General features: G+C 42.6%; 1 protein-coding gene across 1 annotated transcript in view; it reads left to right on the forward strand.

The window, feature by feature from the left end:
* Window positions 1-25,700, forward strand: part of Pdzrn3 (PDZ domain containing ring finger 3) — a gene marked incomplete in the record, with an annotated part of 230,324 nt that overhangs the window by 184,679 nt on the left and 19,945 nt on the right. Inside the window, 1 exon segment of the mRNA XM_013513763.1 lies at window positions 24,225-24,472. Coding sequence (XP_013369217.1) covers window positions 24,225-24,472 — 248 coding nt within the window.

The raw sequence follows: 25,700 nt of genomic DNA on the forward strand, positions 1-25,700 counted from the left end.
GGTCCTGCAGGGCTCTTCCCCATACCCAGAACCTACCTTACTCCTTCCTTCTTGGGACTTTGGATCTGTCTTTCCTCTTGCAAAGTAGTTCACTGATTCATCACTGACAGTTTAGCCAAGTTGACCCTCTCCCTAGAGACCTCTTTGACAAAGAATGTCCCCCACCCTGGTTAGCCTGTCTGTGTGGTATTTCTGCCTTTTCTAGAACTTAATCACAACTCATGTACTTACTGACTTTCTTACCTATGTCCTTGGTCTCTACGCCCTATCTCCTGAAAAATGTCAGTCCCATAAAGGTGGGGACTTAGCATTCTTCTCTGTGATATTTCCAATCCTGGCCCATAGCTAGTAACCAACCAGGCCCTGTTCACTAAATTAACTTCTGAGTAAAAAAGATATCAGGTGGGCCCTGCTTTGGTCTGAGAAGGTGTTTAGCAATGACAAATGAGTCCATGTCCTCGATCTCTCATGGCTTCCATAGATCGAGCTGCATATCGCCATCAGGGTCACAGGGGAGAAGACAGCCCTGCTCTCTGCGCTCCTGTCACCCACCTGCCATGGCAGGCAGAAAGAAACATATGGAACAGTGAAAAACTGCAGCTTTAATAAATGAGTTCTCTTGTGCTTATTAATAATGCAGGAGAGGTCATGGTTAAAGGGAGGGGCACACAAAAGACACTGTCAGCAGCTCTGGGTAAGGCACACCAGGGCCTTGTGCATTCTCTGACCCCTGTGGGATTAAGCAGAGAACACAGCATTCACTCTCCAAAGGCCACAGAGCCAGTTTCTAGCAGCACCATCTTCGCTTATGTGACAGGTGTCATAACGTGGGTGAAATGTAGTCAGACTATACTGAGTGCCAAGCGCTGCCCGAGAAATGTCAGGAATGAGCTGGTCCTGTTTGGAATGCCCTGCTTCCCCACTTGCTCACCAAAGACACGCTGAATCATGTATACATTGGCAAACTCTATCAGTTGCCTACCCACCAGGACGAATTTTTTTCCAAATATAGTTTCCAAATACAGTTGATTGTACTCTTGATTGTAAGTATAAGCTGAAATAGTGCAAAAGCAAAGGAAAATTATTGAGCCAGGCACGGTGATACATGCCTGTAATGCCAGTGCTCTGCACGGCTGTAATGCCGGTGCTCTGGAGGCAGAAGGATCATACGTTGAAGCTCAGCCTGAGCAACTTATGGAGACACTGTCTCAAAAAAAAATTTTATTTTTAAAGTGCTGGGATGTAGCTCATTATGAAGGATTCACTGCCCAGTGTGAGAAGGAAGGAAAGAATAAAAATTATTGGCATCCGTGTTCTTCAGCTGTGTTTGCACGTTGGTTTTGATTTGACTTGCAGGAGGGACCAAAGACAGCTCATCTGCCTGTTGAGGAATCTCTAGAAGTTTCCTCTCAGTCATAGTTCTCCATGTGTGGTCCTGACCCAGCAGAGTCATCGCCAAGTTTGTGAGGCCCTTCCTCTGATCCGCTGAGCCGGTGTGTCGGGGGTGGGGGTCACGGAGCACCTTGACACCTGAGAGCCTCTGTCCTCAGGTGAACCAAAACTCCTGGGAGAGGCAGGGCTTGGGTTCCCTAAGCTTTGTGACAGATTTTCTGAAGTCACTGTTAGATGAGCAGAGAGCAAAGAAGTTGTGTCCCAAGACATTTATAGGCGGATTGAAAACTTAACCTGCTATTAATACCAAAAAAATCTGTATTTTGCTGGGAGAACTTTTTTCAAAGCAAAATTCTATAAAACAGAGCTCACAAGTGGAAAATTGAAAAGTGAAAGTTATTGAAGTGCTTTCTGTGCAAAGGGCTTTTCTCTTTTTTCAGATTATGCCAGGCTCCGACATTATCCTACATCCTCCAAAATTCTAAATTTTCTTATTCCTGCAGATACTCCTTTCCCAGTAGTAAATAGGAAAGGTGTCTAATTAATTCCCAATAACGTGTGAGTGGTGATGGGTAGAATTCATGCCAGAAGAGAACATATTCTTAGGACCGACATTGTTGCCCAAGTGAACCCCAATTTGCAGAATTGTAGAGGAAATAAGTTTGTGCTGGGACCTTTCTCTTTGATGATGAGCTATATGGCCATCACCGTAATGTCACGTTGTGATTTATAGCCTCCATTTCTGGAGGCCTTTCAGGTTATAGTCTAATCGTATCCGCCAATTAAACAGCATTGGCCAGTCTTTAGTAATTCTCTTCCCGCACGTTGTTAGATGTGCCAGAGGATCAACACTTGTAGTGGTATTGCCAGGTTGCCCCCAGCTGAGTGGCTTTGTAGCCCCTCCCTCTGGGAATGTCCACCTCCCCTGACTCACCACCTCCTCCCTGGGTGTGAAGGACGTTCTCTCACCTCACCTGATTCTTCCTCTTGGCCTTCTTGATGTTCAGCTTATCAAGGTGACAGAACGTGGAGTGAAACCTCATTTTAACCTGCATTCTTATGAGTCTCAGGATACAAAAATTCCTCCAGGGAAGTGTTTCTTGCTCTGGAACTTTCACAGTGTTGTGGCTCGTGTCTAGATGTACCTGCCCCAAAGCCTCATGCAGTCGTAGGTGGGGGTTTTTTCAGAGGTGGCTTAATCTAGAGTTTGTGATGCTGGGATTAAGGATGTGTGACTTCATCAGTCTACTGATTGGTTTGGCACCACCCTAATCCTAGTAGCCTAGATAGAAAGGAGCAGAAAGAAGCCGCTAAGATGGGACAGAAAGAAGCCGCTAAGATGGCTTATTGGTTCCCTTGTTGCTTTGCTGTCTTCTGCCTGCCATGAACTGTTTCTCCTCTGTAATGCCACCTCTGCCATGCCACCTGCTTTGTAGTCAGGCAATTATGGACTGAAACCTCTACAAACTGTGAGCTAAATAAACTTTCCCCCTTTAGATTGGGTATTGGGTATTTTGTCTCAGCAACAAAAGAAAGATAACTAAGACACACAGAATCACCAAGAGTGCTACTAAAAACATAGAATGGGGTGGTCCTAGAGTTTAGATGCTGCTGGTCTGGGAACCACCAGGTTGGACCAGGGTGGTCCTGGTGGTGCTCTGGATCTGTGTAGAGACCAATGGCTGGCTGGATGGCTGGGCATTTATGGTGCACTGTAACCCATGGTTTTGCTTCCTGCAGTTCTGGTTGCCTCCAGTCAGCTGGCATTATCATAGCTCAGTGGCCCTGCTGTTGATATATAATAATTGTTGGTGCAGCAGTCACCTAACTCTGTACAGTGCCCAGGTCTTCAGCATTATCTCACATCACATCAGCACAAAGAGAAAAGTGACTACAGTACAGCAAGGTATTTTGAGGAATACTGCATTTGCATTTGCTTTAGCCCACTGTATTGTTTTTTTATTGTTGTCCATCTCTTATGCCTAATTTATAAATTAAACTTTATCATAAGTATGTGTCTAAAAGAAAATATAGCTCATAAGGTTGCATACTGTCTGTGATTTCAAGTGTCCGCAGAGGATCCTGAGCAAATCTCCTGTGGACACGGCTGGAAGGGCTGCCTCTATCACATCTTCAGTTCTACTAATGCCCAACTGTTCTCTGGTATCATGGTAAAGGAGTTCTTGTTGCTTCACATCCTGCCCGAACCTGGAATGCTCTGACTTCTTAATTTTAAAATTAAGAAGTAATTATATGGAGTAAATATAAAGTGGTATCTCATGGTAGTTTAAATTTGCTTTACCCTATTAATGATAGAAGTGTGTACATTGGCTATTTTTTAGTTTCTTTTTTGTGGATGAAGAACCCACTCAAGCTTCTGCCCATTTCTCTATTGGAGTTTTCATCCTTCTTTGTTGCTTTATAAAAGTTTTAAATCATACCACACCACTTACAGATGTCTTCTTCCACACTGTGGCTGGTCTTTGCATTCTGTTTATGATGTTTCCCAATGAGCCACATCTCTTAATTTAATGGCATCAAATACACCTCTTTTTATGGTTTCTTTGTGTCTCCGTGTCAGGAAGTGTGCTTTCTACCTCCAAATCACAAACACATATTTTCTTCCAAAAGTACTTTATAAATCTGTGTAAACTTTTACATTATTCTGTTTTTCAAAGTTATTTGTTTATATGGTGTGATGCTAGAGTCTCACTTCATTCTTTCTTTTATATTAATGGGTTTTCTATAAGCACCACTTATAGACAAGCCCATCTCTTCCCCTGAAGGGAGAATGCCAGTTTCTTTATGCGGCTGGAACTGATTTTGGCCTTTGTGCTATGTTCCATCCATCAGTCTATTCAGTATCACTAGCAGAGTGACTGTTCCTTTGAGTTACAGTTGCGCGGTATTCCTGATGCCTGGTGGAGCAGGTACCGCCCTAGCACCACCTTGTGTGGGCACTCTGCTCATCCTTGGCTATGTAACAGTCACATTGTCAAGCAGGCTGGCAAGACGTGGTGTTGCCATGTGGACAGAGCATTCTTTTTTTTTTTTTAAAGGGTGGTGGTTTTGCAAATGTTCATTGTAGCATTCTTTATAGTTACACAAGTATATCTTAGAAATTTTTAACTTATCCTCTACTTAATAAAAAAAATTAAGAGGTAATCCAAGAAGACATACATGAAAAACTTCCCCTATTTCAAATTCTGCAGGGAACTGAATCAGAAATAATAATGAGACTTGGGGAAGAAGGAGTTGGCTGGCTGTAAAGCTCTTTTAAAAGTACAAATGTTGCCCTTTTTGGTATTATAAAGCCTTCCTCATTTGTAAAAGAATTCTCCCAAGCTATAGCATTTACTGTAAAAGGAGAAAAGGCATCTGAAAGAATCTAGCTAGAACTAGTGTTTTTACATACTCCTCTCCTGCATTTGCATGTTTCTATCTAAAGAAATCTGAAGCAAAAGTTTCTCTTTTTGTGAACACACACACACACACACACACACACACACACACACACACACAGAGCCAAAAGCACAGACAAAGCTGTACTGTTCACAGCACTAAGCCAGTGAAAACAGAGCTAATCTGCCAGACACATGGGAGATGCACTGTCTCTCCCAGGGTGCGAAGCCGTTTCCCCTGCTGCAGACACATTCCCGGTCTTCCTCGTGTGCTGATCAGTTACTCTCCTCTCACTCCCAGCGTCGGCGGTTGTGGCACATGACATTAGCAGTGACATGAATTTTAATAAAAGAAAACTCTGAACACTGTGAGCCAATGTTACTTTATCAAGCAGCTGTTTTCTATTTGGGGAGTCTCCAAAAGGTAGAGAAATTACTATCCTTCATCCTAATGTTTCACTTGGCATCAGGAGATGAAAACTAGCAGGTATACCCCTCCCAGAGTCACAGGGGTACTTTGCATGTGTATTATGTTCCCTTTTTATCTAGTAATAAAGTGACATGAGTGACATGTCGTGCATGTACTATACATTTTACATTCCAGCTACCATATGCCACACGTCCATCCACGTGTTCATCTTTGGAATGATTTGTTAATAAGAGATACCTCTGTTTCCATTTTTCTCTCTGTCAGTTTTCTAAATCTATAATTTATAGTGCTAGGCAAGGTATCTGGAAACTTCCAGTACTTAACGTCCGGGTTGTTCCATGTGTCTGTGTCATCTCTCCCTCTCCAGAAGTAAACTTAAACTTCTTATTTAAATTCCCCCATGGACTGGAACCTGGGAGGAGTAAAGGAGAGAGGAAATGATCAGTGAGAAATGAATGAAAAAGTCAGTGCAGCCCTTTTCTCAACTAGCCATAAGGTTTCGGGACCAGCTTTACTTACTCTTAACCTATCCAACCTTTGGAAGAAAATACGTGTTTGTGATTTGGAGGTAGAAAGCACACTTCCTGACACAGAGACACAAAGAAACCATAAAAAGAAGTGTATTTGATGCCATCAAATTAAGAGATGTGGCTCATTGGGAAACATCATAAACAGAATGCAAAGACCAGCCACAGTGTGGAAGAAGACATCTGTAAGTGGTGTGGTATGATTTAAAACTTTTATAAAGCAACAAAGAAGGATGAAAACTCCAATAGAGAAATGGGCATCATTTCGGGACCAACTGTACATTTTCTTAACCTATCCAACCCTGGTTAAGAAAAAAGGAAAGAAAACTCCAGCAGTGTAATTTTTATTTTGCAATTAACAGTGAAGACCCAGATGAGTATATCCAGCAACTGAGTTTGTCGTGTTCACAGTAAGAGTGATGATAAATTGCTGTTGGGTGTAACCTGCAATATTCATGCCTGCAGATGGGACTTATATACAGAATCCCAGATAATTCTCACATAGCTCCTCAAGGCGTAGGTACTTTTGTTATTCCCATTTCACAGATGCCTCTGTGGAAGGCTAGAGAAGCTGGCTGACTCATGTAGGGTCACACAGCTCGTATGTGGTACAGACAGGATCAAGTACAGGATTGTCTAACTCCAGGACAGGCCTGATGTGGATTCCTTCCACACACATGGGAGACACATTCCAGGATTCCTGGCATCAGACCACAAGATGGAAAGGAAAGTCTCTGCCATCCTGGGGCTTACTCTAGAGAGAGATGGGATGAGAAATTAAATAACACTCTAGCATAAAGGCTCCACGGTACATGGTTGGTTCTACTACAGAAGCATCACACAAAGGCCCAAGCAGGAAATCCTCCTCAGTATTCCTGTCTGTAAATTGGAAGCAGTTTTGCAGATTTGGAAGTTAAATTGAGGTATCACTGTGAACCTTCACTCAAGGGAAGATTCATCTTATGTTTATGTTAAAGCAGAAAAGGGATTTCATTTGCAAATAATCTCAGTCTAGAAACACCTGGTTGTCCTAAGGGCAGTATTTATTGAGTGCCAACAATGTACTCCAAACCATGTGCTTAGAGGGAGACCAAAAAATCCTCTTGCCTAATGTTCACAGGCTAGTTCAGAAGACCTCCTTCCCTCAGAGCCTCCATCCTGAAAGGGGGAGACTTGGGATCTTCTTGTGGTTATGGAAAGGTCTCTAAACCATAGCTTGTAAAGAACTGAAATATGCTTTTCTTCCTAGAGCAATGAGGGCGAAACTTGTCAGAGACCGGGTGCCAGACTGCAAGCCAAAACCCACTCACTTATCGCAAAGTGCCAACACTGCAATTAAACCTGAATGAGGTTTTAAGTTAGAAAAAACAAGTCGTACCTTAACATCTTTTGTCTTAAAAGAAAAACATAGGACCCGTGTGCCATAGGTTTACCACCACTGTCCTAGAGTGCTGGGAATGTCCAAGTGAGCTCTAATGTACATACATGCTCATAGGTGTGGGTGTGGTATAAGTGGGACCTGTATATTTCTAGAAGTGGAGGCAACAAAACTTCTAAAATTGGATCTAAAATTATGCATCGAAGGTGTCTCGGGGGCAAGTAAAAAGACAGATATGGATCCAGAAAGACCTCCTGTATGGACATCCTTGGGTATTATTGGTGCTAAGTCATTTCTTTTAAACCATGGAGAATAGAGCTTTCAGGAGAAGTATAAAAGGCCAAAACTTAAATATGCAGAGGTGCAAATACACAGGACAATTGGAGAAATGCTCTGATTCAGGCATTTGTTCAAGTTCCTTATTGGATACCTCCCGTACGCCAAGTGGAGACAGCCACTGGCCATACTGCAGTGCTAGACAACCTAACAATACCTTGGTCCTCATGGTGCTTTCTACCTAGAGATAGATACATTCACCGTGTTATCATGTGAATAAAAAGGTACCAGTGGCAGCACTGTGGGTGGCCAGCAGCAGGCACTAGTGGTACCACAAGGATACTGCGACCTAGTTGTGGTAACCAAGCTGGGGTTTCCCAAGCCATGGGAACATGGGCCAGGGTGCATCAGTGAGGTTGAGGCCCCAGGGCAGGAGGACTGTGGATTTTGAGGGAAAGCATTCATTACTAATACTGTAATGTGCATATGTCTTGTGTGTTGGCCTGTGTCCAAAGGGGGCCCTGTTACCAGGGGTGATCCAAGTTTGACAAATGCCCGTCCAGCTGGATCATATAAAAACACTTAGGAAAGCCTAAAAGCACTTGTAGATAGTGGCATAGACTCCACAGTGTATATTTAAAGCAAAAAAAAAAAAAAGTTTAGGAAAGGCAATGAAAATATTAACCACATCTTCTCCAAACTAATAAAGGGAGCATGTGTTTTCCAGTTCCAAATGTACAATGCATGTATATTTAGACTTATACATTCACATAAATAAAAGCTAGCTCATGTCATACTCAGATATAATTTGTCTACAAAGCACAGGCCAGCAGCTAGGACAAGTACTTGGCCAGAAATTTCCCCTGGTCACAGCAGATGGCACCATTCAGAACCCACTTTGCAATGAGCTCATCCATGGGGGCGATGGAATGAAGTCCAGGGAAAGCCTGAAGAGCTTCATATACTGTTGGTTTCAAGCTCAACTAAAGAAAAAAGATTTAAAGGAAAATCCCTGACCCAAAAGCAGGGGAAAATTTCACTGTTGCCTGAAGCAGCACACCGCGCACCCCCACAGCCGCTCTCTGCTGTTCCTAGTGGCGGGATCCGTACTTTGCCATCGGCAATCTCACTGCTTCGCAGATCAACTGCACTTCACTGAAATGAAGCTGCGAGCGCATTTCCACCCAGCTCAGCACAGTCGCTAACTATCCAGTGGCATCGGAACTATAAATGTCACTCCCGTCATCATCCTCTACCCTCTGATTAGTCTTTAAAACATTTGTTACATTGTTTCCCAGCCTCAGGTTGGACGTAGTCAAGCTCATGTATGCACACTCCCCCACCTCTCATAAACCCCTACGCTTTGCTCAGACTCTCATTGCATTATCAAGTGCTTTGTTTGGTTCATTAATTCTTTCCCAGATGATTTCTTCCTGGTAGGTTTCTAGCAAATTCTACCGTGTCTAATAAATCACCTTAGAAAATGCTGCAGGTGTTTCTGTCATAGGGATTGAGTCCACACACTACCTCCTGACCACTGTGAATTGTTACATTCTCCTTCCTTTCACCAAAGCAGCCCATTTTAGCTGTACTTCCAAAGTTCTTCAATAATCTGACCATAGAGGAGAAATTATGGTCAGCCCCGCCAGAATTATTCCACCGCACCTTTCTCGGGAACATATCCAAGGTTAGTGACCTAAACCATACACAAGGTGTCCATCTCATCTACATCCTCTGGTGGACCGAGTTGGGGAGATGGGTGATGCTACCATGTAACTGAATCTGAGAACTGGAAAGTGAAGTTAGGAAGTTTTAACTGAGTCTCCATAACGTGAGGAAAGATTTGGGGTTCAGGTCCAACTTCCAGGTTGTGACAGGATTGTTGGGGTAGGGGCCTGTGTGATTGAATCTAGAAAGGCTGTAAAGATTCACAGGCAGTGAGGTGTGGGGCATCTGAATAATCCAGGAGGGCCTTCGGTACCAGGCTGATGAGGCTTCTGCCACAAGAAAAGTCACCCAGGGTAATTCTTAAATTGACAGGTGAGGAAACTGAGACCAAGAAAGGGCCTGTGGTTCCCTTAGAGAGGTGTATACTATTCTGCTTATCATTTGGTTCCCAGTATTCTCAGCTGGTGCACATATGAAGAAGTCTTGTGTTTTTAGCCAAGTCCATACTCCCCTTTATCATCTTTCTTCCTTAATTTCAGCTTAGTTCAACAAACCTATCACTGTAAGCCAGATGTTCTTTGCTGCTAAAATAAGGAATTATTTCACCATTCTCATTTTCCAAAAGTTAATCACAAAAATGCAAGGATCAATTATTATAATACAGCCATACATTAAAACCCTTCACGTCCGTGAAGTCCAGTGAACAAGTCATTTGATTTCCTATTTCACCGGTGATAAATATCATAGGATGTCATCATTATTCTTTTTGTGCCATTTGTAAGCCACATTAATAAATCTTTGAGAAAGAAGAATACACTTAAGTTTATTTTTGATTCATAAAGGTTCTAAATCTTCTGCCAATGATGTCTCCAGCCTCAGCCATTCCCATTCACTCTCATTGGTTGTTGTTGCAAAGCCAGTATTTTCCAGAATTATGCATTAATTTTTCATGGTGACCATTGAGTGATTAAATTCTAAGTTGTCACCACTGAAAAATGTATACATTCTATTGATAAAAGTTGTATCTGGTCTCAAGGAAAGGTCTCAGCAAAGTATGAATATTTTTGCAATTCAGTCAAGATACATCCAGGTTTATCATTGTGTGCCTTCCTAAATGAATAGTCGTGCAAGTTACAAATGGATTCTGAGCTGATAGGATAGAGGACTTTTTTTCCTTTAGACATTTCATTTAAATTTAGAAATAGTATTTTAGCACAGCAGAAAATAGGCAAATATTTTCTCCCCCAGCCTAAATTTCCCCCACCAAAATGAACTATAATTTTTAATTAAAAATACAGAATTTTTTCAGGTTTCAGGACAAACACAAACTAAGTTTGGTGCTTTAACTTTGTATGTCAGCCAGATAAGCAGTGACCTTGCCCAGACCCCCTCAGAGCATCACTAATTATCTTCATCACCTGTCACCTCAGACACACTCATCTCGTTGTTCTTGCTACTTTCTGAGGCAGTTCTAGAAGTCTTCTTTCATAAGCGTCATTAGTTGTGCTGTTGTAGCTGCCTCAGTGTCCTAAGTTGATTGAAAATGCTTATCTTTTGTGGTCCTTTTGACTTTGGGGAGGAGCCAGAAGTCACATGATGCCAGATCTAGTGAATAAGGTGGAAGAGGACACACTGTAATGTTTTTATTTGTCAGGAATTTGTGTAAACATTTGATCAACAAGGGATATCAAAAATACAGTGAATATTTAAATTTAAAATTTTATTATAGTAAAAGACGCATTGGCATCAATCCGCCTCATAGTACCCCCACACACTTCAGACACGCTTGTCCCATCATTCTTGACAATGTATCTTTTACTGCAGTGAGTTTTTTAAATTTGAGATTCACCATATATTTTGGTTACCCTGTGTATTTCTGTAAGTGAGTACAATTTGGTCCATCGCTCTGGGAAAGCCCTTGCAGGAAGGGTCTTCCTACTCACTGTAGGTGTCCATTCTACAGTCTTCCTCATGGAGAGAAAGAAGATGGAAAAGATTATTAAAATCTTCAAGATGCAAATGCTGAAAATTACCCAGTGAAAATATCACTTTGAGCCACTGATGTACACCAAAAATTAGCACTCCGAATGTAGGAGGTTCACAGCATATATGGTTTGGGTTTTAAAAATATGACTCTAAAACAATAATGATATGAGACGGTTCATATGAAGAACAAAGCATCTTGGGAGTGCATGGAATATGTGTCCCATTGAGCCAAGAGGTGTTATAATCCAAGACTTTCTGGCCCTTCCAACCAATCAGCAGAATAAACTGTTGTTGTTACACAGTCTAATCTCAGCATGGGCAAAATTGTACAATTCCAGAGGCTTAGGAAACAAAGCTTCCAGCGATGAATAGTACCTTAAGTTGAGGCAACAAGGGCAGGTGGACAAGGCAAGCCTCTGATTCTAGCACTCTGGGAGGCTGAGGCAGGAGGATCACAAGTTCAGCCTCAGCTTAGGCAATTTAGTGACTTAGCATGACACCCTGCCTCAAAATTAATTTTTATAAAGGAGGTGATTGTGGAAGTAGCTCAGTGCAGAGGCCCTAGGTTCAGTCTCTTGTACTTCAAAAAAACAAAAGAACAACAAAAGAGCAGGTGGTAGTGTGGTGTCCTCACATGCACAGGTACCCAGGAGGATTCCTCCAAGAAACAGGACCACTGCAGTCACACTGCCGTGTACCAGCAGAGCAGTGAGCCCAAACCTCAGGAGCTGTTCGTTTCAAGTGTGTGAAATTTGAAGTTTGCATTTATTTTGCCGTGATGCTCATACCTCAGCAAGTGTTCTAATGTATCAGAGAAGCTGTGTCTGGAGTTCAGAGACTAAGCTGAAGTTCCTCAAACTGCTATTTAATAGTTAATAACCCTTAGGCGTGGAACTGACCCTCTCAAGTCTCAGCTTCCTGTGAAAATGGAATATTCCCAGTGGCGGCTGGGGGGGCTCCACTTGCTGAGTCCTTCTCTGCCCCCGCAGCTCCACACACGTCAGCACATACCAGCCAGGCAGCATGTCCCGTCTCCTAGAAGGTACACCCTGAACATGTGTCTGCCAGGTCCAGCCAGCTCTCCATTCTCCTCGTATCTCAAAATCAAAAGTCTTGTTTTATGTGTGGTGTGTGGGTGTGTGTGTGTGAGTGAGTGGGTGGGTGTAACAGTGCCTAAACTCTACTGTCTTGGCAAATTTCCAGTTATAATATTAATGTAGTTAATTTTAAAATGGAAAAAAATAAAAGGAAACTGTATGTGGTGATGGCTACTTTCATTTGCTTGACTGTAGTAATCATTTGTACAACATAATCACTCTCTTTCATACCCTAAGCATGTACAATACAAACTTCTAAAAAACTGAACTCTTATCTGTAGCCTCCAAGGGTCAGTGATCCGCACCTGCTCACCCGCTTCATTCTCAATGCAACGCCCCTTTCATCCTGACCCTCATGCATGCGGGCAGGTTCCCTCACAGGCACCAGGTTTTCTCCAGCCCCACAAGACCTGTGGACCTGCCTTTACCTGTGTCTGAAATACTCTCTTCCTCCCCCTTGACCCTCGCTCATTCTTCCTGCTTGTCTGCCCATCTTTTCCTCGTGGAGGGTCCCTCTGGCTGCCTGCCTCTCGTCCCCTGCAGGCTGGTGCCCTTCCCTCTGCAGTGGGATTATCAGTATCCATCTTCTCTACCAGACCATCCCCTCCCTGGGGACAGCTTCCATTTCTAGCTTTGCTCACCACGAGGCACACGGTCACTCTCAACAGCTATTAGACCAATTATATAAGTGAATAACTGCTTGTAAAGTGCCCAAGCATAATTCATGGTACACAGAAAATAAAACCGAAACGTGTTACATGTCATTAATTCATTCTGAGAAGCAAAAGGCAAGATTCTGTCACCACATAGCTTTAGTCATAGAGGAACCTTTCAAATTCTGGCCATATTTTTTTTTTTTGGCAGTTTATTCCTGATGTACAACTTTTTAAAATGACTTTTAAGAAGGTGGTGGTCTCAGAGAAGATCAATCATATTGATGATGGATAAGCCAACTATTACTATTATACAAAAATAAAAGAAAAAAATTGCTTACTCTTTGAACCTTCAGTAGTAGTTGGCGAGGATCTTTTTAGCTGAGAGAGAAAGAGTGTGTGTGTGTGTGTGTGTGTGTGTGCGCGCGTGTGTGTACACTGCTAAGATCATGGTTTACAATTTGCAGCATTTATTTCCAGGATCCTATCATAGTCGTTTCAATGAAAGTCTCACCACATGGTCTGTAAATCACAAGCGGAACTGGCTGGCTATGTGGAAGCCAAAAATAGTTTTGATCAAAGAGGTATATCCAGGGGCTGGGGATTTAGCTCAGCGGCAAAAGCGCCTGCCTGGCAAGCGCAAGGTCGTGAGTTCGGTTCCCGGTACCGGAGAAAAACCAAAAAAAAAAAAAAAAAAAAAAAAGAGGTATACATCCAGACTGTATTTCTTTGGATAGAAAACAAAGAACCAAAAAAAAAAAAAAATGATGCCTAACTATTGTTTAGGCGATACTAAGATTTGGAGGTGCAAATCCGCAAAAGTCATTCTCTTTATAATGAATCACCTTTAGCTTTGATATTTTTTGCTTGTGTTCATTGCTGTCTTACCTGACCTTTGTGTCATTGAAGGATAGTCAGGAAATTTCATTAACTTAAGAGGTGCAGAAAGAGCTTGGGACATTATATTCAGTGGGCTTTTTTTCAAACTTTGCTTTCTGTGTTCCTACTTCTCTTTAAGATTCCAGAGCATCGAAAAATGCATGCTGTTCCTTGTTTTCTGTCTTAACAAATGACTGACCTCACCTTTGTCCTAACTGTAACTATTTCAAGTCAGGTTGTGGCCCAGAGCTTCACAGAGTGCTTGTAGGAGGTTTGGAGGACAAACACTGCCATGTGATCAGAGGGTGAGAGAGTTAAGTGAGAAACCAACTGACAGGAAACCTTAGATTTCCTGCTGCTTACTGCTCTGCGATGAAGGAGGTAGGACAGGTTAGAGAGGGTCCAACATGCATGTTTTCTTCACTCTGCTTATGAACCACAATGCCATGACCCAGGTGAGACCCTGGAGGAGTCAGGAGACTTGGCCCACTGGTGCACGTGGCAGAGCCCACACCCTCGCCATGGCACACACAGGAGGATGTCCTCCATTGGCGAGAATCTTTATTCTCCATGGAGCATCAGTTCCTTGTCTGGGGCCCGCTGCTTCATACTGCTGATGACTGCTCCTTTCCATGACATCCTCACACCCAGGGATCAGGATATCAGTTATCAACCACCCCCCCCCCCGGCACCAGGCCTCCTGGCCCTGGTCAGAAAAAGACACCACCAACCATGAAGCCTAGTGATTGGAACGTGGTCTTTCAAATCTAGTCGTCCTGCTTCAAAGCCCATCTCTACTTTATAATCTATGTACCTTCCAGGTCCTGCCTGAGAAACAAAAGGACCCGCACCTGTCTCACCATGGGTCTTCTCACCATGAAGACAGGATAAATTCATGCATGTGCAGCACTTAGCACAGGGCCTGACCCAGAGCAGACGCCCAGTGTGTGAAGTTCTGAATGCCAAATCCTTGAGATGGATCTCAAGTCCCAGCAAATGCCTCCCTCCCATAGATGTGCGTGTACTCTGAAGTGCTTTTCATGGGTTTTCTTATGTGACATATTTGGAGCATGGTTTTTACTGAAGTTTGGCAACTGGAATATTTAGGAACCCAGACATAGGTGAGTGATTCTTGTAAAAGGTGCTGTGAGTGGTGCTATGAGCCCAGCTCAGTGCTGACCTACCCTGCAGTGAACCTTCACATTCTCACATTCAAATGAGGCAAAGGAAGGGACTGAGTCACTCACCTAGGTTTATACACTCATAACAGCAGCTGGCATCAGTCGCTGTGCCAAGAGCATTACTTTAATTACATCAGGGAGTTGCTACCTAGGAGGTATGTAGCTAAATGGTCACCGTTTTTGGTTGAGGACACTGAGGCACACAGGTGGCACAGTTTACCCAAAGCCAAACATCTGCTAAGTGCCATCACAGGAATTTAAACTCCTGTGTGTCACAGCCAGCGTCCCAGCAATGCCCCCACTCTCACCTCATGTGACTGAGCCTGTGTCCCCACTTTATCAGCACTTGGCCAAGTGGGTTTGCTAGTAATGTGTCAAATCATTGAGGTTTGTAAGTAATTGCCACTCATTGAGCATTCACTATGCTCCAGGACGTGACCCCGAAGGAGTTTCTCTGTAGAACCTTAGTCTGTGATCAACCTCGTGATCTGCTTCTTACCATTAACCCAATGTGCAACAGGGTAAATGACCTGCTCAAGGTGACACAGAAACCCTAGAGCAATAGCCTTCAACTTTGACAATGGACCTCCCTCAACATGGAACTCCTGGGTCCATGAGGGTCTGCCCTAATTGAAACTTAAAACTCACCGGTGACATAAAACACCAAGTAAACACACTTTTTAACATTCTTTCCAATTCCGTGTGGCCACAGTTCTGTAGGTGGAGGAATCTTCCTGCAAGTCTTCTCTGATAATCAGAGGATTAAAAATAGACATGTTATGTTAGCCAGCCCTTTGGTCTCCGAGCGAAACACATAACACATACAAGTTTATACAATACATTAATGAGACCAATAGGAAGGTCACACCATGAAGATAGAAGTGATAGAATAAAACAGTTTTCATGAGGTTCTAGGTATGATACTTGCAAACACCTAACCAAGCCTTCCTCCCTCCATGTGGCTGTGTATGCATGCTTGTACAGTACAAGATAACCCCATTGGGTCATTGGACCCAATGAAACTGACGCATACAAAAGCAAGTAATCATCTATATCACGAACATTACCTGCATTTCTGTGCAGGTAAATGCCACAGACATCTTAAACAGAGTAGAAAGTGCAGCTGGCTTCACTGCGGGTGACAGGAACCCTAGCACTGCCAACTGTTTGCAGAGCACTCATCAGACAGCAAGGTGAGCAGCAGATACCTGATTCCAGGGTCTGTTCAGTCTTAACAAAACACCTTGGTCAGACTCTTGGTGTGGAGATGAGGTCCCTGAGCACCCAGGAGCTTGTCTCGTGGATCCAGAGGCCAGATCATGTTGGGCTTGCCATGCCATGCACTCCTGACCTGGGCCTCTGCCAGCCCTTCTGGGACATCTACCCCTTTCTTCTGGGGGACCCTGCCTGTAGCCCACCATCCTACCACTCTTTTCAACCCCTGAGCACTTAGCTCACTGCACAGCCTATACAACCTAAAGAGTGGTCGTGCAGAGAAGTGAGAGAGGAAAACTGACAGAATCAACTGACCAAGAAAAAGAAACCATTTGCATTTTCTTTGAGGGCCATAATGCAGTATTTCTTGTCTGCTTCCTGTCTTTGGGATGTGGGAGGAAGGTATCTCTTCTCACTTGAAGAAGGCCCTGCCTTGTCACCTGCAGTTCAGAACCCTGACTTGGCAGAAGAGCTGGATCACGGCCACCATGTTCTTTGGCAAACACAGCGAGACCTTTCTGAACCTCCCTCTTTCTGATTTCCTTAAAGTAGAAGATACTTCCCTTAATACTGTTGTGATCATATTGACAAATGGTTCTCTATAAACTTAAGATCAGAAATACTTTGTATAAGTATTTGTATATTTCTTTCTGGAGAAGACCCTCAAATTCCAAAGGAGAACACAGTGGGGTATGGCTTTAGAAATGCCCTGTTTCCAAACGCTCACAGTGCATTTTCTGTGGTATGCTGGGCTCCTGCTTTAAGATGGTGTAAAACTGTGAGCATCAATTTTGAGATACACACTTGCTAAATATACTAAAATTTAATGGATATGTGAGTCTGTCGCCTAAAATAACATTTCATGGTGATAACATCAAGGCTTCCAAGATGCTAATTAATAAGGGGTTGGTATTTGAGGAGAAAACATTTTATGATGTTTTAATACTTACTTTTTAAAAGTAAGTAGATGTTTGATTTTTAGGTGATGTATCTTAAAGAAATAGAAGCTATTTTATTACTCAGAGGCTGGTAGCCAGATATATTCTATTTTTAGGGAAAAGATGAAGGATTTCAAAGTGTGAGATATGTTAAGTTAGACACAAGGAAGGCTGCTTTAAGAAAATTACCCAGGCTACAAAATCATCTGTGCAGGTCATCTAGTCTTGAGGAAGCGGGGATCATGCGGTCATGGAAATACCATCAGGATACATTTAGGAATTCTCATGAACATGCTCCACTCAGATCCCTCTTAAAACCAAACTGCCTACGCAGGTTCAAGGCTTTACTACGTAAGAACTGAAATCTATATGAATGTGGTCGGTTTACAAATACACATCTCCAAAGGAAAGAACCGTACTCAGCAGTACGGTTAAACACCATTTGTCCACTAAGACTCATACCCTTCTTAACTGCCATCAGACCCACACTGTGGATAAGTGGCCTTCCCTTTATCAAGCCCTAGAGCAGAACATAAATTTGAAATAAATTAAGACACCCAGGAGGTTCCTGAATGAAAATAGATTTTTTTAATCCAACCTATATCAGGGCTGCAAACCTTTTACTTTTCTCTGTGTGGTTTATCATCGTCTATAGCTTCCAGTGGAATCTAAGTTTTAATTAGTTTGAAAACATAGGTGTGATATTTTACAGAATGAAATCACTGCCCCTATATTTAATTAAATGAGCCCTATAAAAGTTGGATTTTAGCCAAGGGCACAATTTATAGTAGGCTGAATTTAAAATTGCATTAGCATTTTATACTGGGGTCGCTCGAACATGTAATGGGAAACAGAGGTGATTGTGACACACCAGTCCTCAGACACCAAATGTCTCCCATAAATACTATGTGAATTGGAGAGAGTGTGGTGTGTCGTCTCCAAATGTGACATTTCAGAATGCCCGCTGTACTGCTTCCAATCACGTTACAGAAAACTTTGCAAGCTGTTTGGGCTCGTAGGGGTTGCGAGGGGACGCTATGAGAGCAGCAGCCAGTGGCATTTCTAGGTAGACAGTGACATTGAGAGTGTCTTCCTGCATTATGGGCTCAGGAAGAGCTCTGGCCTGGGTGTCTGTCAGAGCAGGTGGACCACGTCTGCCAAATTCCTCATGAGTTGTAAATGCCAGCCCCTCGCCATGTACTCACTGGGCTTCTCAAGTGGCTCTTAAAAGCTCATTTTACTCCAGCAGATTCTTCCAGCAGCCAAGAGGGGAACTAGGCTCACCACATCAGCACAGTAAATAAACTTCACCCGCACGCAGAATTCACCCCCACCAACTCTGTATTAGCGCTCAGGACCGGCTGTGGAAAAGACAGCCACAAGAACCTCCATGCAGGGGTTGAAATGCAACCAGAAAGGAAGCAATCCATGCCCTCAGCATAATTGTCTGGCTTGTGGCAGGAGATCTTATGCTAAAGGACCTCTCTAAAGTTCCTTAGTGTCACGTCATATTTGCGGCCGTGTTGTTTGCCTTGAGACTAACTGATTGGATTTTCACCATAATTGCACCTCAGTCCCAGGAGACCACCCCAGAGCCCTAGGTGAATAACTTAGGCATTTAATTTATAATAAAGTTAGCAATCAGCATTTCTTGTTCCAAAACATTCCATTTACTTGGTTTTAGAGCTGCATAAACTGTTTTAAAGGCAATCTGCTCAATTGGGTGAGTTAATGATATTTAATTTGACCGGGCCAAACGTCACTGGATGCGCATCCCGTCTATAATCGCAGCCATCATCGGGGCCGTTTTGTGTAATGTGGCTGCAATGCTAAGCCTGAGAATAAAGGTTGTCATTCTCGGTTGGCTGCCGGCGTGCACCAGAGTCATCACCTCGCTGAGTCTCTCAGTGATGGGATTCCGAGATGACAGTGTAATAAGTGTTATGTGCACAAGGTAATTCAAAACAAATTCGGCTGCAAAAATGGATCGTCTAGGATAGTAAACTTCCGCCTTGTCTCATCGTCTTTTAAGAGTATGTAATGATCCCTAAAATGCCTTGTCAAGAAGCGTGTGTAGCAGAGGTCAAATCCTGTAAAATTTATCTGTTGCAACCCTTACTCCATCCCTGAGAATCCCAAGTCAAGAACTGAAAATATTCTTACATATTTTGGTAGCTGGGAACATAGTTGGGCAGGGAGTGTGAAGCCTTTCTGTACATAAATGTCTCAAAACCAGCTTGCCAGGCTGCCATTTGCTTCTTTGATTTCCAGAATGTGTTTTTCTGGGATAATATGACAATTCTAGTACAGGATCTCCCTCAGCACTGGTATCTTAATACATTTTTATCACTGGCATGTTAGGCAGTATAAGTAGGTTGTCATTTAAACTATCATAATCTAAAATGCACACTATAATTGTATTTATTTTGCAGATGAGGAAACAGACTGAGGGAGAACAGTCAGATTTCCCAGAGCTAGAACCAACCCTGGCCAGATCTTGAAGTTGGTATCCCTGGTCACTCCATCTCTGAGGTGTAAGAAACACAGAGGTTGCTTGGTTTGTGGAGTTTATTATTTGGACTCTGTTTGATGGCAAGCTGCGTGTCACTAGGCTGCTGAAATTATTCCCTTTGGCATAGCTGTCAGAAACCCCTGCCTACGGAAACCAACCGTAGCACTGATAATATCCCTGAATGGCTTATAGGGCATTTCCGTTACCCAGAATTCCATCCCAGACTCCCACCCCAGAGTACCAAGCAGGAAGATGCTATTGGTTTTTAATGGTTGAGTCACTGTGTCAACTGGAGAAGTTTAGAAGTTTAAGTGACTCAGCAGGGGGCCAGGGTCCTTACTTTGTAAACATCCTCATCCTGTGCAAGAGGAGAGCACGGAGAGGGTGTGAGTGCTGCCTCTGCCCCGGGGGAGGGCGGGGGTAGCCTGCTTACAATATAAGGGAGAGAAAAAGGCTGGCTTCTTCTCCTTTTGCCTCCATTGCTTTTGCTGTCTTCTTGAGCTGTTGCCCTCTGCCATGCCACCCTGCCTTAGAGCCAGCTGATTAGGGGCTGAAACTCCACAAACTGTGAGCTAAGTAAACCTTTCCTTCCTTAATTTTGGGCAGTGGGCATTTTGTCTCAGCAATGAGAGTAAAGTAACCAAAACAGGGTGTTACTTCATCAGTGCTTTTAATAACACCCAAGGTTGTCACTGCGTGAATCATGACCCCGGGGAGCTCCTTGCCCTTGGAAATCTTCTTGGTTTAGACTGATTCAAGTAAGTCCTACATTCAAATTGGCAGTGGTGCTCACATTGGTTTGTAAAACTCTATCCAAGGAAATCAGTAGTTTCCATCACTATAAAAGTAAGCTGATTAAGATGCACCTCTAATCAGAGAAGCATTTTCACTAACTCCTTCTCTTTAGGAAAAATTGAAAAACCTAGAAATTGAAAAGCCTAGTTGCACCATATGTCTATGTGTTGTTTACACCACTTAGGATGTTTTGGACTGTGAGTAGTTAAGACCTAAATCAAATGACTTAAAGTATATGAATTGTATAGTCAAATATGACAAGAAATCTTTATAGTAGTAAGAGGGTCTAAACTTGGTTAGTTCACTCACACAGTGATATCACCAGAGACCCCAATTCTCCCATTTTTCTGCTCTTTATGTGTGTTCACTTGATCTCTAAAGCTGGTTATATACCTGGTCCCAAGCTACTGTCACAAGTGTATGAAATATGACTTGCCCCACGTCCAAAAAGGACCACTCCTACCTGCAATCATTGTTAGGAATCAGTATGGAGATTTCTCATACAAATTCCATTTGCTCCAACTATTCCCCTTCTAGGTACTTTCTCAGAAGAGTTAAAATTATCATAATACAATAACACCTGCCTATCCATATTTATAGCACCATAATTCACAATAGCTAAATCTTGGAAGCAGTCTCTATGCTCATCAACAGATGCATGGATAAAGAAAATGTGGCATTTATACACAATGGAGTATTGCTCTGCCATAAAGAAAGATAAACTTGAGTCATTTGTAGGAAAATGGATGCGCTTTGAGACCGTAATGTTAAGTGAAATAAATCAGACACACGAGCTGAAATAGTTTTCCTTATATGAGGAACTTTAAGTTATACAGCAAAATAAAAGATAGATAATAGGAAACAGAGATGTAGATCTTTTATAAAAAGAAGAGGTGACTAAGAGATGGAGGGGAAGGTGATGAAAAAGAATTAAAATGTGTTGTGTACATGCACCAGCACGCACACAATACATGTAATCATTGTGTACTGCAAACATGCACTAATAAAATTAAAAGAGAAAGAATGAACTTAGACCTCAAGCTCCCTAGCCAGTTCCCCATCTCAACCTGTCAGAGAGAATTACCTAGCACCCCCGTGCCTAAATGCTTCATTAGGCAGAAGGAGTAAATTTAGCCTTTTGATAAACTAAATCCACTCAAAATCCCACCTCCTATGTCCTTCCCCTAGAGAGAAAGACGCCTGATATGGCAGAAAGGAGGCACACAAGAGCTGTCCTAGGGGAGAGGAAGCATCAGGTAGGAGGGATCCTTGTGGACCAGGCAGGTGACATCACCTGTGTGGTGTGTGGGAGACCTCATTGTGTGTGTGTAAAAAGTAAAGACTTCTAGAACGAATTCCTCTGTTAGACACCACTAAAAGTGTGAAGTGTGAGTCCCTTCCTGCTATTCACTCAGCTATGTTTTTCTTTTGAAGAGAACTGAAAGTTGAAGAGTAGATACTGCATCATAGAAGGAAAATCCCATATTTGTTTCCTTTAGGCAAAGGCCTGTTACTTATATGCAAAGAAAGTTTTTTGTTTATTTCAAAAATCTTCATGTCCGAGTTCACTCTTAGTAAACATACTCTGGTACAAGCTGTGCCGGTGAATACCAAGGGTTGAAGACCAAGTGACTAACATTGGCCACACCCACATCTCCTAAGGGTGCTACAGGTGACATTGATTTGCTACTGCATTGTAAATTCCTGTATTCCAGGTTGAGCATCCCTAATTCTGAAGTGCTCTTAAATTCAAAAGTTTTTGAGCAATGTTACCCAAAGTTTCAGATTTCAGAGCATTTGGTCTTTCAGATTTTACACTGAAGAAAAATCTTATGCAAATACTTCAATTTAAAAAAAAAAAATCTAAAATCTTAAGCACTTTGAGGCCTAACATTTTGGACAAGGGCTACTTGCACCTGTATTTGACTCCTGGTATCACACCCTAAGGGAAAACATGACTCTCATTGTTCTGCCTGGGCATGAACTTCCCACTATTACACTTGCTTGTTCTCCACCCGCTCTGGCCTCATTCCCACATAGCCAAGCCCTGGGTGTCCTGGCCTCTAAGCAAGGAAAGAGCCATAATGGGAATCAGGTTTGGAAACTTAGGAAGAATTCTTTTGTGTCCTTTCACCCTTTTCTCAAAGGCAGAGACATAAAGACAACTGTAGGCTAAATCCAGCTGGTCTCCATCCTCTAGGGCAGGGGATTATGTTCAGTGGCACAGGTATTCCATTATTTCCCTGCACACTTCAGTCCTTTGTAACCCACAGATTTTCTTCTACCTCCCTCATGACGTAAGTAAATTACTTGAAGTGGATTGAATCCCAATCATTAATTACCTCCAGTGACTCATGCGGGCTTCATTACAGGGAACAAATCTGATGTCTAGTTCCCAACCCAACAATTAGTTATTCACAGGCTACTTCAGCGTAAGAGGTGTTTGTAGGGAAAGGAAAGGGGAGAAAAGAACAACAGCACAATCAATGCTCCTGTTCTTCTTGGACAAAGAGAAATCAAAGCGCCGCATCTCAGAGCATGGGACAACTGTCAGCATGCTGTGACATGAATAGGAAGTGGGAAACTATATGTCAAGCAGGGACTGCTATGGTTTCTTGCTCATTTTATCCTTTTGTAAATAAATGCTAATGCATGCATACTTAACGAATGGACCGCCAATTTAAGACATTCATCATTTGTATACCAGCGTGTTAAATTTGATTTTAAAAAGCCAACCAAATACATGGAGAATAAAAAAATATCTTGGAGCCTGACAAGCTTCATAACCTGATCATACAATGTCAATGAACTACCTGTGCATACTGTATTTTCTGGAGGAGGGGAAAGGCGAAGGTAAATTAAATTGTTGGATGTGCATGGTGCTTGGAATGACTTCACATTCTAGGTATAAGATTCTGGTTTCTTTTTTGTCTTGTATAAGGTGGTGTTTTATCTTGTAGATAGAGCTCTTTTTTTTTTTTTTTTTTTTTTCCCCAGTACCGGGAATCGAACTCACGACGTCGTGCTTGCCAGGCAGGCACTGTGCCGCTGAGCTAAATCCCCAGCCCCTAAGAGCTTTTTTGATTTAGCACCGACTGTACTACTGGCAGAATCCTGGACATGGCATCCCATGTTCTGACCCACCAGGAACTAATGTCATCACATGTGGCTTATGAGAGCCTATAGAAGAAAGAGGTCCACATACCTTCAGGACAATGAGGAGAATGAAGTAGACTTCAGGCTAAACACAGGCTTTGGTGCTGCAGTACTAACAGCAAGGCATGGTACATAGTGGGAAGGAAGATATCAATTCAGCCTGCTGTTGTCGTCACACATAGGTTATTTGCATTTCTTCTCGGTGATGTTTGCTGCATCCACCTACGGCCAATACAGTACTATCATTTACTTATTATTTTCAATGGACTTTTTAAGGAAAAGCAAATGAATGAAATTTAGGAGGAAACTACATATTACTTCCATAAAGGAAGACCAGTATCACCTGACAAAACCTGGAGAAATACACACCATGAGAACATAACAATGTAATTAATTTCTAGTTAGCTATTATTGCCTGATAAAGGCTGGGAGCCTGAGGCTGGTCTTTTCTTTTACAGGCGAGATTAGCAAGTGATGAAATTACATTAAAGACATTCCACTAGGAAGCCAAGACTTCCCTGCTGTGAGATTTATTATTTAATGTCACAGCTCTATACCTCCAGGCTCACCCCCTGCCCACCAGGCATTCTTTGGGAAACCAGAACACAGAGAACTGAAGTTCTCTGACACCTCTGCATCCTCCGTTTGGCTCTTTTGTCCCCAAAGCACTGAAGCCATGTATCTACCTTTCCAGTTACTACTTAATTGTAACCCATCCAACCTTAAATCTTTGTCAACAGGTCAACGGTAAAGACTTGTCCAGAGCAACTCATGACCAGGCTGTGGAAGCTTTCAAGACAGCTAAGGAGCCCATTGTGGTACAGGTGTTAAGGAGAACGCCTCGGACCAAAATGTTCACCCCTCCCACGGAGTCACAGTTGGTGGACACAGGCACCCAGACCGACATCACCTTCGAGCACATCATGGCCCTGACAAAGATGTCCTCTCCCAGCCCACCTGTGCTAGACCCCTACCTCCTGCCAGAGGAGTAAGTAACCCAACTGTGACTCTGCCGTGTTAAGTCTGGCAAAAAACTGTGGCAAAGTTGACATGTTGCCTTCTGTGTAGTGAAAAAATTAATGCATCTTATAATTTTCCTCCAAGTTCCCCATGTTTAACTTTATTGTTTATAGAGGCAATAAATCGAATCCTGCTCAAAACTGCTCTGACATATTAATGACTTTATTATAACCCTGGAGCAGAGTTATTCAAATTATATTCTAGGAACAAAATTACTTACAAATGTTGTAAAAGTTGTTTTGGAATAAAATTTAATCACCGCAAATGGTAATTTGGTGATTTTGTAGTTATCACTGGAGGGAATGCTGATTATTCTTTTAAATAGACAACAAAGTAAGTTATGAGTGTAAAAACAGCCCTGGAGGTCATGGATTCTGCTTCCTTAGGTAGCATTTCAAACCCACATCCATGCGTTAAGCCCATACGTTACTGCTCCATATCAGTACTGCATATACCAATTAAACAGCAGCTGTGACTCAGCACATTGCATTAATTTCTTCCCAAATGACTCTTCTCTTACCTCACCTTCTATCAGAGACAATAGTTCAGAGTCTTCAAGTCAAACATCCTGATGGTCAAACCAATTTCTAGATGTGAATTTTAAGTTATTTTATTTTCCTGGGCTTTACTTTTCCTGTGCCACATTAAAATGGGCATAAAAATATTATCGATTGTTGAAGGATTAAATTATATAATGCATGGAAATGTCTCAGCATGGCATACGTTAAATGCGTAATAAATGGAAGCAGTGCTGGTTAATTTTGTGTCTGACATAAAACAAGAAAGAACAAAGAGTGAGAAATGTTCCAAGACAGGTTGCTGGCTTGCAGAGTCCCAGTTAGACCCAGCTTTTCACATGTGACTCTGCACCATCTCTGTGATACATCACACCCTTCGTTTTTACCATTTTGGCTCCAACTGGATTCAGATAGTTGACTTGCATTATGTGAAAGTGCGTTTTTACCTCTAGCAGGAAAAGCCTCTGAATGATTGGTATCTGGTGGGTTTCTGAGTAACTCAGTAGCCAGACAAGCTCACATTTTCTGGGGTCCTGTCCAATCCTGGACAGAGGCTTGCCTTTTGTCGCAAGGAGTGTAGTGGTTAGGAGTCACCAGAATCCAAGACCCATTCCCCAGACTTGACAAAAGTGAACTCCGCTCAACTGACAGTGTGTAAAAGGAGCAGATGGGGCCTCC

The sequence above is a fragment of the Chinchilla lanigera genome, unplaced genomic scaffold (assembly GCF_000276665.1).
Source record: "Chinchilla lanigera isolate Chin_1 unplaced genomic scaffold, ChiLan1.0 scaffold00020, whole genome shotgun sequence".
Classification (NCBI taxonomy): domain Eukaryota; kingdom Metazoa; phylum Chordata; class Mammalia; order Rodentia; family Chinchillidae; genus Chinchilla; species Chinchilla lanigera.